Source organism: Sapajus apella, unplaced genomic scaffold, assembly GCF_009761245.1.
Source record: "Sapajus apella isolate SASKATOON/1434 unplaced genomic scaffold, GSC_monkey_1.0 scaffold19, whole genome shotgun sequence".
NCBI lineage: Eukaryota > Metazoa > Chordata > Mammalia > Primates > Cebidae > Sapajus > Sapajus apella.
In genome coordinates, this window is record NW_022436959.1 from 99,446 (window position 1) to 118,660 (window position 19,215).

The 19,215-nt window shown below is 39.3% G+C and overlaps 2 protein-coding genes across 8 annotated transcripts in view; one reads left to right on the forward strand and one right to left on the reverse strand.

Moving 5' to 3' along the window:
• Window positions 1-7,140, forward strand: part of LOC116557317 (T cell receptor gamma constant 1) — a 67,513-nt gene extending 60,373 nt beyond the window's left edge. Inside the window, exon 6 of the mRNA XM_032286774.1 lies at window positions 6,550-7,140. Within this exon, the coding sequence (XP_032142665.1) occupies window positions 6,550-6,557 (8 nt within the window). The 3' untranslated portion in view covers window positions 6,558-7,140. The remainder of the gene's footprint in view (window positions 1-6,549) is intronic.
• STARD3NL (STARD3 N-terminal like) overlaps window positions 3,278-19,215 on the reverse strand; it is a 48,824-nt gene continuing 32,886 nt past the window's right edge. For 2 of the 7 annotated variants that reach the window (XM_032286766.1, XM_032286770.1), the window contains 6 exons: window positions 18,779-18,856; window positions 16,818-16,871; window positions 16,586-16,703; window positions 14,213-14,308; window positions 5,073-5,145; window positions 3,278-4,019 (listed from right to left, as the gene is read on the reverse strand). In XM_032286766.1, the coding sequence (XP_032142657.1) occupies window positions 5,090-5,145; window positions 14,213-14,308; window positions 16,586-16,703; window positions 16,818-16,871; window positions 18,779-18,856 (402 nt within the window). In that variant the 3' untranslated portion in view covers window positions 3,278-4,019; window positions 5,073-5,089. Of the gene's footprint in view, window positions 4,020-5,072; window positions 5,146-14,212; window positions 14,309-16,585; window positions 16,704-16,817; window positions 16,917-18,778; window positions 18,857-19,215 lie in introns of all 7 variants that reach the window. The other 5 variants (XM_032286765.1, XM_032286769.1, XM_032286768.1 and 2 more) reach the window with 3 other exon arrangements.

The following is a 19,215-nucleotide window of genomic DNA, read 5'->3' on the forward strand; positions in this document are numbered from 1 at the left end:
CTCATTTAACTTTACATAAACATGCTCTTTGAGGCCGAAGTAAATCTGACTGGTTTTCAATGTGAAAATAAAATATAAAAACTGTTGTTGGAGTTTTCTAAACAAAAATTGTCTCTTATCCTAATGTAACATCATATACACTTCTGTTACATTAGGATTAGAGATGAGTATTTTGGGGGCAAATAAGAAATGGGTTAAAAACTGGAAAATAGATGAGTGGTGTTGTGGTGCTGAGAAATAATATTCATAGCATAATCCTATTAATCCTATTGTGCAATAAACACATTTGAACATTTACACACTTCAAAAACACTCGAATTTTTATTTAAATATGATGTGCATATGTAAGTATACATGTACATGTAGATATGTTCTCATTTCCCCTTCTTACATAGGGAATATACAATATACATTATTCTGCACATCTCTTTTCATTCATAAATCCTAGAACTCTTTTTATGTCTGTATACAGGGACACTACACTGCAGGTATTTTTCTTTTTTGAGACGGTCTTGCACTATTGACGAGGCTGGAGTGCAGTGGTTGATCTCGGCTCACTGCAACCTCTGCCTCCGGGGTTCAAGCGATTCTCCTGCCTCAGCCTCTTGAGTAGCTGGGATTACAGGCTACCACCACCATGCCCAACTGATTTTTGTATTTTTAGTAGAGACAGGGTTTCACCATGTTGGCCAAGCTGGTCTCGAACTCCTGATCTCAAGTGATCCACCCGCCTCAGCCTCCCAATGTGCTGGGATTATAGGCGTGAGCGAGCCACCGTGCCCAGCTAACTACAGGTATTTTTCACTGGTGATCATACTTTTAATCAATGCCTTGGTTTAGTTCCAATCTTTTGCTATTACAAAAAACACTGAAATAAATAATAGTGTTTTATGTCATTTGAACATGTGCCCTGGTAATTCTGATAGGTACTGCCAACCTGCCCTCCATAGAAATAGCCTTAGTCCCTTCTCCAGCAAAGTGTGTGAGTGCTGAGAGCATACTGCTAACATTGAAGTTTTACTAATTTGATAGGTGAAAATGGTATCACATTGTGGTTTCAATTTGCTTTTTTTCTTTACTGTGAGTGAAGATAAACATGTTTTTATGTTTAAGGTCTATTTTATATTATCCATGCCATATTTGTTCATGTCCCTTGACCACTTCTTTCCAGAGTAACAGTATAAATAGGCATGACACTCATTTATATGTGTGTCTGTGTATTTCTGCAGACAAAGATAAAACAAAATGTTCAATGTATGGTAGGTGGGTGAAAACATGACAAGTGGTTGTGTGTTTTCTGTTTTCTCTAGTGAATCCTTTTAAAAGGTAAACATTTATATATATGAGAATTAAAACAATGTGTTACTGAACATTGAGAATGTTTTTTTGTTTGCTTACAATCAGCTTCAGGTTGTGTGAAACATGTTATTTTGGAAACTAAGTAGAGAATCCTATTTGTAACAAAGTAAGACCAAACAGACTTAAGAAATATCAAATTTAATTTAGATATATTCCTTGATTCTCATGAATTGACTGGATCTCTTTAGGGCAAATACCTGGCCTCTCTAAAGAAATCTGGAATGATTTCGGCATTGGGAGAGGAAACTTTCAAATCACTAAGGGCTTTGTGCGGCTGACATCACTGGCTGGGGTACTGGGCAATGCCACCTGTGGTTTCACACTTCTTAGCAATTTCCTTCCCCAACGCAGGCTGGGCTGCCCGGAACTTCAGCAGTGTAGACAGGGAACGCAGTGGTGGTGGTGGAGGAGGCAGAGTGGCTGGTGGGAGGGTGCTGATGTGGCTGTGTTGTATTTTCTCAGGCTTCTTTTGTTTACGTGCTCTGTCAAATGTGGTTGATTCGTGGAAAATGCTCAAAGTCAAACCTGCCCCTACTGGTTGGGGCTGTGCAAGGGGTGGCTAGGGTGTTGTAAGACAAAATGAGGACAGTTAAACCACAAGCAACTTTGCTCACTTTCAAGAGCCCACGGCTAATGGAAATAAAATATCCATCTTCACACATACACGATTGCTATCAAACACATTCTGCACACTGTGGGTAGGTGGGGCTCCCTGCATTTGCATTTGATATTCAAGGTTCATTAGCTACTAGGAGAGTTGGGAATCTGATGCCCAGGACCGTTCAGACACTGTAACTTCGGTACATTCCCATGACACTGTTCCAAAAAGCAGAGGACATCTTGCAGTACAGATGTGATCCTAACATTCCACCCAGTATCTGTACTTCCAGAAGTACCTGATTCAAAGACGCTAGTGTCTTTGGTTTCATTTCCTGAGTGTAAACAGGGTGACACAAGACTCCTGAACCTATTAGGACAGGTAGATCATAGATGTGGGGAACAGGGTTTTGCTTCTTTCTCCACAGGAATTCCAGGATACAGAAGCCCTGAGTTCAACTGTATAACTGAATGTCATAAATGGAATCATATGAAGTCCTTCTACAGAGACAAAATGGCTTCGGTGTCAACCAGAGCAAGGATTACTAGAGGACATTAACATCAGATAAATGAGTGACAGGGGTCCATCAGAGGATTGCTCAGCAATGTGAGCATAAAGGAAAAACAGCTCCACTCCTACCCCACCAAAACATGGCAGAGTGGGTGTTCTGGCCCCTATGCTGAATCTATGCAGTCCCAGAGGAAAATATAACTCATCGTTGAGATAATCACTGTAGGCTTCCACAGTCTGACTTCCTAGCACATTCAAATGCTATACCTCATTCCTCTTGGTCTGCGCTTAGAGAGCTGACTTCTGAGCCAGCTTTGGCTTCCTCTGAGGATTGGCAGCATCCTATGGGTTCACCTCAGCATGTCTGGGTGAGAGCTCCTTCTCAGGTTAAATTAACAACCTGATGGGCAGCTTAATCATCTATGGGCTTGGTGCATATGTAACTCCAATTCTGACACAGGAGATTCTCACTCAGATAATACCATTGAGTTCTAAGGTTTTAGTCTCAAGGCCAGACATTGAGATTTTCCTCGCCTTTTCTCCACTATGAGACGCTCATCCTGGTTAGACTCCAGCCTCCCAGCAAGCCTCCCTGTTGCACTGCTGAGATCTGATCCACTCTTAGAACAAGCACAGATAGAAGTGACCTGATATGCACAAAAGGTCCATTTCTACCCAAGCATCATCACCACTACAGGCAATTGGGTTTTTCTTGAATGACACAATGGATGATGAAAGAAAACTAACAGACATCCTGACTTCCCATGAATTATTAAGGGGAATATTCATGTTTGAAAAAATAGCACACAGTATAATTTGGTTCATTTTAATTGAAATTGGCTGAACACAAAGGAAACATGATATGAATGGTTCAAGTCATTTTGTGCATTCAAAATACGAGTATTTAGAATATTTCAGAACAATCAGAGAAAAACATGATTTCATGATAAAAATAACATAAATGACGGGTGACACTACACGTATTCACAATCCCACTTTTTTCTTTGCAAGTCCAACACTTTAGGCCATATACATAATGCAAAACAAGAAAAATAAAACTAGCCACATTGACATGATGCATTTTATTATACTTTTTAAAACTGTACAAAGAGCACATGTGCATGAGTTAAAAAACACAAAGGGAATATAGGGTGTTAAAAAAGAAACACAAAATAAATCTGAGACATAAAACAAAAAAATGTCATTCTGTGAATTGAAATAAAAAGGTATTTTGCTTACTAAAAAAGTGTTATTTCAATATATTAAGTCTTCTGATTAGGAATACAGCACAAGACTTTCCTCACCTATTCGTTAACACATCAGACTCAGTCTCACTGAAAAGAGAATGAATCATGACATTACCTTATAAGCCACAGGCAGGCGACTAAATGTGCATGGGTATGGTACAATGTCTGTGAGGTATTACAATAAATAAATCTTTATTAGCTGTTCAATAAAGTCAGCAGTGGACATCACCATTTTATCGTCAACAGGGAGACTCCATTGTCAGCCTCTTTTTGCCTCCGATGACTTTCTGCCAGGGTTTTTCACACTTAGAAAAAGAGAAAAGACAAAAGTATGTGAGAAATAGCATTAAAAGACAAAATGCCACAGTCACCTTAGGTGTACATAAAAGTCTGTGTGCTGAAGAGGGCCTGTGACAGATACACGAAGGATCATGGGTGTGGCCACACTAGAATTCATGTTAAAATATTTCAGAAAAGGCTCAACTACCAGCACGCCCACCTTTTTGCTTTGTGTCTACATGACTGTGGTGGAGAGATGCAGTGGAGGTTTGTGGGGGGCTGAGGACGCAGGCACAGGGGCTCCAGGCGCCGTGACCTTGACTGCCTCTCCCACCTAGTCAGCCTCTGTCCTGGCTTCCCAATGACTTACAATCCGGCAACATTTTCCTTCTGTGGTTAAACTGTCAGGCAGATTTGCTGCTACTACAATTTACCTCATTTGCCTTCTGTGTATGAGGCCGAAATGATTATCATTGATGATTTAAAGGAATTTAACAATGTGTTTTACTTTGAAGCCCATTAAGCATGACTGCTTTGGATGTACAGCAGCTTGCATTTCAGAAGCTCCAAAGTCTTTGAGAAATATCCCAGCATGGGGCTGAAGTGGACCTGGTACCAGACAGCATGGGCCCGAGCCCCAGCTCTGCCCTTACTTCTAGCCATGCAGCCTGAGCTAAGTGATCCATTCTGTGTCTCTACTGCCTCAAGTGTCAAATGGAGGTGATAACAGCACCTGCATCTCACAAGACTGCTGTCCTTTAACAGAGATTAGCACTTGTCATTAAAACAATGGCAGGTGACTTGCATGTAAACATTCTGGCTAACTAAACAAACATAAATTCATCTTTATTCCTCAGAAATTTAGAAATCTGAGTTAGTTTTCAAACCTCACAAATGTATACCTATACAAAAAATGTTAAGACACTTGACATTAATAAAATGTGACTGATAAATTCATGCAAGTAAGACAAATCTGGTTCCACTTATATTCTTGTTCTCTGAATTCTACTTTGACTCTACTCAAAGGAAATCCCCATACTTAACTATTTTGTTGTTACAGTTTCATTTCAAAAACTTACTTTAACAAAAGTAGTACTCATAGTTCTAAAAGTGGTTTCTCACTGTCTTGTTTTTCCTCAGCTTCGTCAGATCCTACATGGTACAGAAGGGGAAGAAGAAAAAGTATTTCATTCTATTACAGTAACAAACTATTTTAAATAGTTTAAATATACACATAAAAGCATTAAACATATGTTTAATCCTCAAGAGATTTAGGTTAACAAACGGCTATTTAAAAGTTTTACTTTATTTCTTGTAAGAGGAAAACCTTTAAACAATAATCTATCACTTAAACTAATCTGTCAAAATGGATTTCACTTATGAACTAAGAATATTCATGGAGACCAAAATTCTTATCAATCACTCTTCTTCCTCCACCTCTTTGCTAACAAGCTTGTATATGTTTTTTACATGCAAAAATGTTAAGCTTGGCACAAATAATTGAATCTAGGTGTTTCTAACAACGGCTGTAGCAGGTGAGCAAGACAGCAGTGAGACAGCACTGTGGCAGTGACCACTGTCTGGCCCTCCAGGATCAATGTCTCATGAGCTTCAGGATATTCCTAGATTTGACCTGGTCATTCCACTCTGGAATTCTTTCCTTAGGATACACCTATCCCTGAGGAAATAATGCTTATTATTTATTATGTAGATTTTCCCACTAAAAATTAGAAAAGAAAGCTAAGTATCTGAGAATAAAGGTTAATGCTATAGTCCCATAAAATATCTTGCATCCACTTAAAATTATGGTTATAGATAATTTGTAACAATATAAAAATGCATACACTGTAAGGGAAAAGCAAATGTATAACAAATAAAACTTTATATGCCATGAGATCACATTTGATAAAATTAAAAAGAATACATGTGTGCAAACGAGAAAGAGTAGGAGAAAATAACCACGTAACTTTTACATATTTTTCTGGATATTGCAACATTTCTACAATAAACCTGAATTGACTTCATTATTTTTGAATTATAATTTTAAAAAGCAGAATGTGAATAATATAGGCAGCATGGGCACAATAATGTGAGTGAACACACACACAGACGCACACACACACACAGAGCAAGAAGGAAACTAAACTGTCAACACTGATGCTACGGCATAGTTTAAAGGATAGGTGATTTCTAATTTTTGTTCTTTCTACTTTTTTAAATGCATGACTTTCATAATCAGGGAAGGAGAATAAAACAAAAAGGGGAGCCCTGAGAGAAGTCCAAGATAGTAGGTGAGCGATGCCATCAGTTCACACACAAAAGCCACAGCCTCTCCTAACTGCACCTGAATCTTGTTAGATAGCATACTTTAAAAAAGACATTTTTTTTTTCCTTAGGAGAATGTCTACTTGAATTATAGCCAAGGACAAATTTGGTAGAGGGAAAGAATGCCTAAGAATCTGAAGAAAACATTTTAACCTCATAAATGTCACATGGTTAGGTTGAATTTGTAGGAAACTGAATAAAGACATAACTGTTGAACGTTTTACTTTCTAGCCTATTAACGCACTGTCCATCGTAGAGGCAGGAGGTGGAAGGAGGCTGAGGAAGATGGTTACACCACATCTTCCTGTTCCCAGGCTAACTTTCACCTGCTAGGCCAGCGGCACTGAAACTACAATGAGTTGCTGTTTGTCTTGGAATTATCTGGGAGCCCTAAACAAAGCTAAACCTTTAATTAAAACATAACAGTATGTCTTCTTTACATATTTTAAAAGGGACTTCTGGCTATGGCCAAGTGAAGAAGTCAATAAATCCTCTCCCTGACAAGCACCCCCAAAATGTGTCAAAATGGGCAAAACTAGCCATCTCACCACTGGGAAAATGACCAAAGGTATACAACAACTGGAGAAATGTTTATGTTTGAAACATTGCAGAATTCAGGGAATAGCAGTGGTGTCTTGCCTGGAGCTGCTCCTGTTCCTCCCTAACCTTCCAATACCCAGCTCAATAGGCATGGAGGTTCTCCCAGGGTGGGGCAGACCATGGGGAATGGCAGCAAAGCTACTCCGTTGAAGGCAGATCACTTAATTTGGAGTGGGGAGCCATGTTCATGCCCAGTGACACTGTCAGTGAAGTGACAAATTCAGAGGCAGGCAAGCAGAAAGGGCCACTACTCTGGGAGCCTGAGTTGTGGTCACCACTGGGACAAGCATATGCCCGGTTGGGGCTGTCTCCAGGCACAGAGGAGACCCAAGAGAGCCTAAGCCAGCCAGCCAATCAGCCTGAGCTCTGAGCATATGCAGAGAGAGCAGGAAAGGACTTAGCAGAAAGTAAAAGCTTGGGGTGGGGGGTGGGGTGCGGGACTTGAAAATGGCCTGAACTCTGAAGGTGCTATCCGATCCGTGTACATTTCTACCTGGCAGAGGATGGAAGCCTGCATCCAGATGTTTGAGCGTAATTCTCTTGTGTAATCACTAACTAGGCTCTGCCTAATCAGTAAGCTCTAGACACGGGTAACAACCATGAAGCTAGGCTTAAAAACATAGGCAATAATTAAAAAGGAAAAAACACAATGGGCAATAAAACAAAAAAACTGAGAGAAAACAGAAGCATCCACATCACAGGATGTGTACATTTCACAGATTTAGCACAGGCGATTTACTAAACAAATCAAGAGCAATAACAGCAACCTTTTACGAAAAAAATAAAAACCCAGAGTCACTTTATTTTCAGCAAAATACTTTTCATCAAAAAATACAAGATATGCAAAGAATTAAGAAAGTGTGACCACTCCCAGGAAAAAAATTACAGTCAAAACAACTATCTCTGAGTGAGAGAAAAAGACAAGAAACGCTGAAGAGCTCAGAGGCTTGTAGATAACATCAGGCATCAATCAACCACGTAATGGGAATCCCAGAAGGAAGGAAAAGTCAGAAAAATGTTTGAAGAATGAATGGTCCAAATTTCTCAAATTGGTTGAGAAATATGAATCTATACATTTTATAAGCAGAATAAACACAGATTAGGATACATACAAAGAGGTCAACAGGTAGACACATCCGTGTCAACTTGCTAAAAGCCAAGGAATGCATTCAAATGAAAACACAACATATCAAAATTCATGCAATATCACAAAAGCAATTCCTAGAGAAAAATTTATGGCTTTAAATGGCTGTATCAGAAAAGAAAGAAAATAGTATCATATTAATCATATAAGTATTCACCTTAAGAAAGCAGGATTTAAAAAACAGAAATTGGCTTGGCACAAAATCAGTTTATAGTAAACTGATTTTGGCAAATGTGTCAAATCAGTTCAATGGGGAAAAGTTGTCTTTTCAATAACTGGTGCTGTTCAGCTTTTGGATATCCAAAAGCAAAACAATGAATTAATCCTTTACCTTCTCCATATTTGAAAGTTAATTCAAAATGTATTGTAATTTTAATTGAAAGGTGTAAAACTATGAAACCCTTCGGAAGAAAATATGAGAAAATCTTTATGACATAGAGTTAAGGTAAAGAGTTTTTAGATATGACCACATATATTATTCATAAGAGAACACATTTATAAACTACACTTAATCAAAATTAAAAACCTACGCTTCAAAAGACTCTATAAAGAAGTGAAAAGACAAACAATAGACTGGAAAAAATATTTGTAAATCATATATTAAAGAACTTTTATCTGGAATGTATAAAGAATTCTTACAACTCAAGAATAAAAAAAAACAATTAAAATCAAAAGACTTGAAATAGATTTTTCTCTAAAGAAGACTTATGAATTACATATAATAGAAACATGAAAAATATCTCAGTATCACTACAGAGATACAAATTAAAACCACAATTGGATACCACTTTAAACCTGCTAGCCTGGCTATAACCAAAAAGACCCAATACTAAGCATTGGTGAGTATATGGAGAAACTGAAATGCATACACAGTAATTCCCCTTATCCTTGGATGCCTGAAATCACAGATAGTACTGTATCCCCAAAATATTATGTTTTTTTCTTACACGTACATACCTATGAAAAAGTTTACTATATGATGAACATGACTACGTTCTGCATAGGATTTTTGTTTCTTATTAAGTTTGGAATGGTCACTTTTTCGCTTACAGGAAGCATTTTATGGCTTCTCTTTGGCATATATGAATTGACAGAGTTACTACTTTGCCATTATTAAGTGAAATAAGGATGGCTTGAACACAAGAACTGTGATACCAGGATGGTTGGTCTGATAACCTGGATGGCTCCTAAGTGACTACCAGGTGGGTGGTGCACACAGTGTGGATCTGCTGGACACAGGGATGATTCACGTTCTGGGTAGGACGAAGCAGGACAGTATGGGATTTCATCATGCTGCTCAGAATGGCACACAATTAAAAACGTAAGGACTTTTTATTTCTAGAATTTTCCATTTAATATTTTCAGACCTTGGTTGATCTCAGGTAAGTGAAACTGTAGATAAGAAGGGACTTGGAGGGAATGTAAAATAAAACAGCCATGATCAAGAACAGTTTGACAATTTTTTAAAAAGTTAACAGAAACTTGCCACAGGATGTGGCAAGTCCTCTCTTAGAAATATATTCAAGAAAAATAAAAATAAACACCTATGCAGAGGCATGTACATAAATGTTCGTAGCTGGATTACTTATGATAGCCAAAAGGTGGAAAAAATCTAAATGTCCATCAACTTGTGAATACAGACAAAATGTTGTATATCCATATAATGGAATAATATTCGGCCATGAAGAGGAGCAAAACACTGATATGGTTTTGCTACAACATGACTGGTCCTCAAACCGTATGCTAAGCAAAAGAGGCTGGATGCAAAAAAACATGTATCATATCACCACATTTATATTAAATGCCCAGGAAAGGTAAATCTGTCAAGAATACAAAGAAATCAGTGGTTACTTGGAATCAGAGGTAGAAGTGGGGATTAACTGCAAATGAGTATAAAAGAAGTTTTTCAAGCAATGAAACTGTTCTAAAATTACTCTGTAATGTTGATTAAAAAACTATGAATTTACTAAAAATCATGCAATTATACATTTACAATGGATGAATTTTATTATATGCAAATTATATCTTAATCAAACTTTAAAAAAAAGTGAATAGTATTCAGTATCCCTGGCAATAATTTTTCAATAATTTTCAAAATTTTAATTAAAAGATGGAAAAAACTGTGTTTCAAATCCATTTGATACACAAAGGGTGATCACAGAAATGATCATTTAAACAAGAACACTGCTGAGAGATACAGGGGATTCTAATAGTAACTACATAGGGGAACCATAAGAAGGCAAGGCTGCTGCATGGATACTCTGGGGAGGTGGCAACTTAGAATTGTAATGAATGTCTTATCTAGACTTGCATAGGACAGGCTATATTATGCAATTGAGCAACTCCTCATTTTAAGTTGGTCTTTCCATGGTCTAGGAGGTGACGAATTATCCTTTCTTTGCCATCACAACTAGTTCATTTAAGTTCTCTGACCACGCATAATTTCAACCCAGTCATCTGAGAGAGGATCACGCTTCCTTGTTCTTTCTATTTAATACACAGGGATGCGGGATGTGGTCTGATCAACAGGCAAACCTGCAAACAGGCTACTTTTATACCCTTTATAAGTATATCTAATAAACCATGCCACCTCTCTGATACTAAAATTCAGGCTGCTCCTTCACAAGGAAAAATGCTAACATTTTTGTTTACAGTGCCTCTGATTTCTTTCCCTTTTCATCCCTTTCTTCAACAGTTAATAAGTCTAATATAAGCCAGGTATTGTATTAGGTGCTGGAGGAAAAAAAAAACAAAAAAAGGCACGTCAAGCCTTTTTTGGATGCCCTCATGTGTATTAGGGAAGTCAGTGCTGTAGCAGGGCAACAGCAGCTTAGAACTTCAGCTACTTAAAGGCTTGAATTTTTAGCTATCGGCATAATGGAAAAGCTTTGCTCTAGAGTAGTCTTTTTTCTCCTACGTATATTAATTTCAGAAACGGTTTTCAATTTTAATTCTTTCCTAAGTTGAACATTCAGACAATGCAAATATAATAAGGTAATCCATTTTGACCACTCCTTCTCTGCCCATTACTAATCTGTCTTTTGTCAAACAAAGCAGCTACACAGTGGAACATCATGAAAATGTTTTCATTCTTCTTTACTTTCCTAACTCAAGGAAATAGTAGTGCTCCAGAGTACCACTAGGTGGTGGTAAATGACAAAGGTGAAAGGCCCGGATGGATCCAAGAACTAGAAAGCTGGATGAGGCATGCCTGAGGCGGTGTTCCTAATGTCACTGCTATTCTATGTTCTGAACTCTAGTTAAGAAAATACATTAGTACTGAGAAACTGTATTAGTCTTAGAAAAAGAAGTAGAAATTCATGAACTCTAATATGAACTTTCTTTTTTCAAAAAGTCCTATGACACAAAACATCTCAATGAAATAATCCTTATAATGAGGCAATCAACAATTTAATACCTAATTCTAGTTTTTACTATTCTAGCAACAGGTTTTCTACTAATCCATATCTGTATTACACCTGGCTCCATGTTTCTGTGTTGTACACTGCTTTCAGATCCATAATAGTCTGGAATTTCAACTTAACTTGGAGTTCCTCCCGCACACTGCTATTTCACATTGCTGCACCTTAGATCATTCATGGCTCTTTCTGCCTGGAATCCGTTTTATCACGTGTGTGTGTGTGTGTGTGTGTGTGTGTGTGTGAAAATATTAACTAGGCCTAATACAGGGAATACAATGATGTAGTCTGTAACTCAAGTTTACATCCCAGCAGTAGAAACAGACCAGTCAGCGTGGAAGGCAGTGCAGACAACACAGGATGACAGGGCTGGGGCAGAGGTCCCAAAGAACACACAGGGGACATTCTAACTAAGACTGCTGGGAGTGATGGGGAGGGCAGGCATGGCTGGAAAGAAATTGGGAACATGTGAATGGCAACTAGGATTGCAGAGGAGATCAGAATGGAAACAGCAAGGTGGACAGTGGCTGGAGGGCTCTAGAGCACCGCATTTCAGAGGAGCTATGAACAGCACACGAGAAGGCAGTCACAGGGTGAGAAGCCAGACAACTGGTGACAGTGCCCACAGGGGCACTTTCAGCCAAGCTAACATCTATTGATTTCTTTATCCTTTATGCTACTGAAGGCTTTTGAGCAGGGGACTGGCATGAGCAATTCTATATTTTCATAAATACCAAGAGGCCAATATACTTTAGGAGTTATAAGCATGAACTCTAGCAGTGGAACCCAGGTTCAAATCCCAGCTACACCACTTATTATCAGTGTGATATTGGGTAAATTGCCTCAATTCTCTGTGCCTCAATTTGCTCATCTCTACATTAGGCATAATATGAGTTTTACGTCACAGAGTGGAGGCATTTAGCAAACATCTAATATGCCAGGCATTAAGAATATGAAAATAGGTTAGACACAATATGACATGAGATCAGTGGTAAGACACAGAGCTGTAAGAAATGAATGTAATGGAGGAGTGATTAGACGCTATGGTTCATAATCTGTATCTCAGAAGATAAGCAGACAAGGGAAAAGTCAATGACTGAATATTAATAAAGCTTAGACCAGCACCTAACACTTAAAAAAGTGTTAGCAATTTTTAAAATGTTTTTTTAAACCATAGAAAAATACATTTACCATAAAATTTACCATTTGAACCATTTTTAAGCATGCCATCTAGTGGCATTAAGTTCATCTACACTGTCGTGCAGCCATCAACACCATCCACCTTCAGAATGGCAATCCCTATTCTACTTTGTTTCTGTGAATTTCACTTCTCTAGGTACCTCATATTAAGTGAAATCATACGACAGTCCTTTTGTGTCTGGCTTATTTTACTTAGCATAATGTGTTCATAGTTCATATATGTTACAGTATATGTCAGAATTCTATTCTTCTCCTTTTTAATAGAGACAAGGTCTCACTATGTTGCCCAGGCTGGTCTTGAGCTCCTGGGCTCAAGCAATTCTCCCACCGCGGCCTCCCAAAGTGCCGGGATTATAAGCATGAGCCACTGCGTCCAGCTTTTCATTCTTTTTAAATGCAGAATAATATTCCATTGGATGTACATACATTGTGTTTATCCAGTCATCTGTTGACGGCTGTTTGAGTTGTTTCCACCATTTAGCCACTGTGAATACTGGTGCTATGAGCATGGGTATACACATATCTGATGTAGTCTCTGCTTTCATTTCCTTTGAGTACATACCCAGAGTGAATCATATGGTAACTCTATGCTTAACCTTTCAAGGAAACACCATACTGTTTTCTACCGGAGCTATACCATTTTACATTCTCACCTGTAATGCACAAGGGGTCCAATTTCTGCATATCCTCACCAATACTTATTTTCTGTCTTTTTGTTTTGCTTTTTTTAACAGTCATTCTAGTGGGTAATAAATGGTATCTTGTTGTGGTTCTGACTTGCATTTTCCTAATGATTAGTGAAGTTAAGCATCGTTTATGTGCTTATTGGCCATTTGTATATCTTCTTTGGAGAAATGTCTATCAAAACCTTTGCATATTTTTTAATCAGGTTGCTTATTTTTGTTGTTGAGTGTCATTGTTATTTTTAACACAGCACTCTGGTTGCTGGTAAGTGAAAGACAAAACCGGAGGCAGGGAGACCAGGGCTGCTGCAGAAACAGCAGAAAGTAATGCTAAAATGAGGTTGGAGCTGTTAAGAAGTGGTAGGATTTGAATGAGAAAATGGAGGCAGAAATAAGGGAGAGAGGATGGAAACAGCTTTGTGAATGATGAGATGTGAGCTGTAAGAAAGGGGTGGAGCCAGCAGTGAGGCTCTGGTGTTTGATCTGGGCAACTGGGTGAACACTGCTGCCATTCTCAGACACAGGAGTCCTACAGGGAGGCTGGTTTGGTGATGAACAAGAATAATGAGAGCACTAAGGCCCTTCCCATTATCTGTGTGTCTTCTAAGATACATACGACAAACCATGGTGTCTAATCACTCTTCCCTGACATTTATTTTTACAACTCTATGCCTTACTGCTGGTCTCATGTGAGACTGTGCCTCACCTATTTTCACCTATTTTCATATTCCGAATTCCTGGCATGTTAGATGTTAGCTAAGTGTATTGAGAAATAGAGGGGGTAGGGAAAGGGAGGAAGAGCAGAGCCTTTGAGAGATACAAGCACAGATAATATTCAAGTTTTTTACCTGCTTCAGATTCAGGAGGGGAATAAAACTGACCATCAGAAAGACCACCAGGTATAAGTGCTTCCCTCTCTGAAGCATCCTGAACTATCAGGAGTCCTGGAAAAGAAGAAATTCAGATGTTGGGAATGAGGTCACCTTTCTGGTAGTTTCTTGGCAAGATTAAGTAAAATAAAATGGTATTATTATTATAACGAAATACTTTTAGAAAAAGAGGTACTTAAAAAAGTTTTCAAGCAAACAGTAAGTTTCATTAACAAATGACAAACAATACTGTAAGGACAGATAACCAGGCAGTTTAAATAATTGTCTCATGAGGCTGGGCATGGTGGTTCACACCTGTAATGGCAGCACTTTGGGAGGTTGAGGATGGAGGATCGCTTGAGCCCAGGAGTTTGAGATCAGCCTGGGCAATACAGCAAGACCCTGTCTCTATAAAAAAAATTTTTAAATTAGCCAACTATGGTAGTGCATGCCTGTAGTCCCAGCTATTGAAGAGGCTACTGGGCGGATTGCTTGAGTCCTGTAAGTCGAGGCTGCAGTGAGCTGTGATTGTGCCACTGCACTTTAGCCTGGGTGACAAAGTGAGACTCTGTCTCAGAATAAATAAATAAACAGCCTCATGTTAACTCAGTATTTACATCTTTCCCTTGTGAATACCCACCTTCCTACAAAAAAAGCACAATATCAAAACCAAAACACAAAGTAAAATAAAAAACACAGTCAGCTCCTACAAATGGTCTGCGGGCTACATCTGGTGAGATATGTCAGCTGTAAAGTACAATACAGGGATGGCCTTTTATAAATATATAAAGAACAATTAAGATGACAAAGAAATATTTGTACAACAAGAATGTTTCAAAGAAAAAAAGTGTCTTAAAAAACAAAGGAAGGGGAAGAAAGCAGGATGCCGACAGCTGAGGAACCCTAACACATGAAAGGCCATCAAAACTTAAGTTCTTCTGACTGAAAGCTGAGTTAACCTTAAGATAAAGTGGAAGGAGCACCAGGCCAAACAGCAGATGCCAGGTATGTGCGTCATACGTGCTACGGACAATGAAAAGAAGTACTATTCCAAGATTTTCATTAATTGTATCTTCTGCTTTATTAGTCACTTTGGATGTGGTTTAATCCCATAGCCATTCAAACCTCAGTCATAGTAATAGTTGATATATTTTCAGTAAAGTTCAGTTTCATATTTACATACAATTTAAAGACTTTGATTGCCTTTACTTATACCTTCTCCGTAATACACTTTTACAAAGGAATAGAGGGCAGAGGATAGAAGATACACCTCGGTCTGATTAATGTGTTTTTAAAATCTGCTCTTGAATTACAATTCTTTTCTTATATATTTATTCTATGTAAATGAGATTTTCCAATAAACCATTTACAAGATTATTTTGCATCCTGATTTTTTTGAAGTTATAGTCATGTTTAACTTTCTGTAAGATACTTTTCCTATGAGGCAGGGCAAATTCAGCCAGGTGGCTGGAAAAAGTGTAAAAACAGCACGTCTTAAAACTGCATGCGTGTCTGAAATGAGCTTTGATCATTTCACCTTTAAGATACGTGGGTGGGGCATGTAGGCTTCCATTAAGGACATTATATGGAGAAGAATTCCAGCTCATTAATTTACCATAAAGCTCAATCAATCATTTGGCCTTCCTAGTTAATATTCTGGGATACTCAAAGCCACGATGAGATTATAGCAGCTTTGGCAGGTCTCATGAGTACACCATGCTAGCTATGACTCAGCTACTCAGAGGATGGTAAAAGGCTGAGCATCGCTCTCGCTTGCTGTCATCCTCCTGTGAATAACCTTCATCCTAAACCCACCAATCATCTCCAGCCCTAGGCATTTAACTGTTCTAACTGTGGACCACCTGAAGCCACCAACTAATACATGGATCACCATGGGAGACTGGAGAACCACTGGCTTGTATTTATAATAGTTGCCTCCACACACTTAAAATTAGTTTTATTTTCTCTGCCCCTCAACAGTACAGTTCTATGTACATGCACCAAATTCTTAGTGTCCTCCTATTGCTAATGGGAAGAAAAGAACAAGGTGTCTGGGGAGAAAGAGGTGCTGGCTAGTTTTTGTTATCGCTTCAATGCCCTCTTCACCAGTGTTCACATTTTCTTCCCGGTGAAGCCTGGCCCAACAGCTAGAGAGGGGAGATGATTTCTATTACTTATCCTTTCATCCACCCAACCCTTGTATCAATTTCTGCTGTAGCCACTAAAGAATGGAGACCCCACCACTGCCTAACTCCACCCGTCGGTAGCTCCATTCACATCAACACACCACATCTCTTCCTCCCAGCCTGATACTCAGCCAGGCTCAGGAGACTGATTTTGAGAGGAACTTACTGTTTTCTTCTTCTGCTTCTTGAGGTAACACTTTGAAATCTAGGAACCACGTCTCAATCCAGGCAAGGATGAATGAAATGATGGGCAGCACATAGCCAAAAGCCCCTTGAGAGAAAAGCTGGAAGAAAAGATACGACCAGGAAAGGGAAATGAGGTTACCACAAACTCACACTGGACAACAAGGCTTCATCACTGAAGATGGTAACTATATAGAAAAAGTGGTAGGTCATACCTTTGAAAGGATCACTTTTGCTAGTAAAAAGGCACTGGTCACTGCCGTCGTCAACTGCAAGACACATGATCCAGCACTGTTCACATTAGGCATCTCACACTGTGAAGGCACCTCCCACTTCTCAAGAGACCCGTCTGAGCTAGGCGCAGGCAATGCCTAAAAACCTGTCTCTAGCCCTGCGCCTTCCCATATCACTCAGTCTCTGTCCCCAAGACCCACACTGGGGCAAAACAGGCTTCTATGTGACACAATACCAAATGGCTGCATGTCTTCTTCCACATTTCGGTAGGCTGGTGTGCTGGGTAAATGTTTTATCCACCAGAAGGTACAATTCCAAAGCCTTTACAAGCGTATGAAAATGGACTGGTAAAATGCGTAGGTGGGGTCTCCTCAGGGGTTATGAAGACCAGAGATCTCATAACACCTGAGTCTCATCACTGTGTCCTTCAACTAATATTTTTAGCAGGATGAAACCTGACCAAAATGAATATCAATAGTAGCTTGATTGACAGAAGTGAGGACAGGGAGCACCAAGTATCTTGCTCAGTAAGTATTAACAAAGTTGCAGCGCACACACACACACACACACACACACACACGCACACACACACACCCCATAGTAAGCTGCTTGGGAGAGGAGGCGGTTTAGCATTTTACATTCTGACACTAATTAACTTTACATGCTGACACTAGGCACTCTTTAGATTCCAGCTGACTTCTCCTCCTTCCAGCTTCTAGATTCTTCTCTGCAAATGTTTTTTTAAACAAGAATCAGAAGCAATAGAACGGATTTGCTAAATTAGACTTATTCTTCAGATAATCTGAAAGCAGGTATTGAAGACACTGTCTTACAGCTCTCACTGAATATCCGTACGTTAAACACGTTTCTAAAGCAAACATTGAGAGGGATGGTCTGACAAATACTAGCATACATATGGGGACTCAGGAATACAATATTCCAAAGCAGTTTGTTGTAGAAAATGTAGAAAAATGGGAGGGTACAATCATCAAAAGCTATGATGATATCAGCAAGAGAGTACTCAGTATTCAGGAAAGGGAATCAAGTCTGGCCAAGACTGTCGGCCTACATCCATGAAATGAGAGCTTCCAGATTAACAGACAGTCTGATCTCTGCCCCGTGATTCTGCGAATGCTCAGAAGAGATGGCCCAGGCTGATGTGGCCCCCTGGTGGACTCAGGAGGGCAGCACAAGTTCTATTCTCAGCTGGACAAACCCAGGCCTGGGCCACCCAGACCTGAGGTCTCGCCCTCTAACAGCAGAACTGCAGGTTATTTCTAAGCAGTTTCCTCTAGTCTGAGGAGCTCAACATTTCCTTCCCACATAACTGACTTACTAAAGCTTTACAAAGGCGAATATTCAAACATCTGTCAGGCAGAATTGCTAGTAATTCTATCAATCTCTAAATATTTATTGAGGGTACCAAAGCCCTCTGTGCTAGATGCAAAGAAACAGAGGAGTAAAAAGGTCTTTGTCCTTGAGAAGCCCAAGGCAACAACAGAAAGAGTGAGAGCTCTTCCCTCCAAGACGGGGGTCAGAGGGAAGAAGGAGGGGGTAAGGCTATTACCTAAATACGTATGGACCATGTCATGAAAACAATCACTAAGCATTTTTAACCAAATGAGACATTTCCCAAATATCTTTGTGACAGAGGTACTACTCCCATCTCTTACTCACAAAATGAGGTAGAGGGTGGCTTGGTGTTGGGCTTCTAGATTCCTCATTTGGCTCAGCACAAAGAGACAAATCCAGTTACTCATTAACGCTGGAAAGAAGCCCTGGAGTTTTAAACCTACTTAAGTATGGAGGAAATGGGACTCAGGAAAGCTAGCAGGATTCCACCCACATTACAACCATATCTTCTCCCAGCCCAGGCCTGTTGAGAGCAGGACCCAGCCACGAGCACTGGAGGAGACGACCCACTCACACAGGGCATACTCACCGCTATTGCCCACCAATGGCGCAGTCTGCACACAGCGTATGCAAGTATTAATACTTTAAATCGAAAAACTGCCAAAAGCTGAAAACAATAAGGAGATGTTTTAAAATATATACATATACATGACATAGCTTTATGAGGAACTCACCAGACTGTCTTCCTTATTGTGATTTAGCTGGAGACTAGTCTGTAAACCGGCATTTGGGAATCCCTGCACTAGAACTTAATGTAAGAGCAAATTAGGTTTCACATTAATCTCCCGTTATGAAAGAAAGAACAAGGCAAGAAAAAGGGTAGCATTAATAGGTTAATTTTCCTTTCAGTGACTAGATATGTCCATGGGTTCTATTTCAGCCATTTGAAAGAAGAAAGGCTCTCCACCAAGAAAATAGGAATGGCTCCTTCTGCTGCCCTCCCTTATCTGTCATTAATCTTTTATT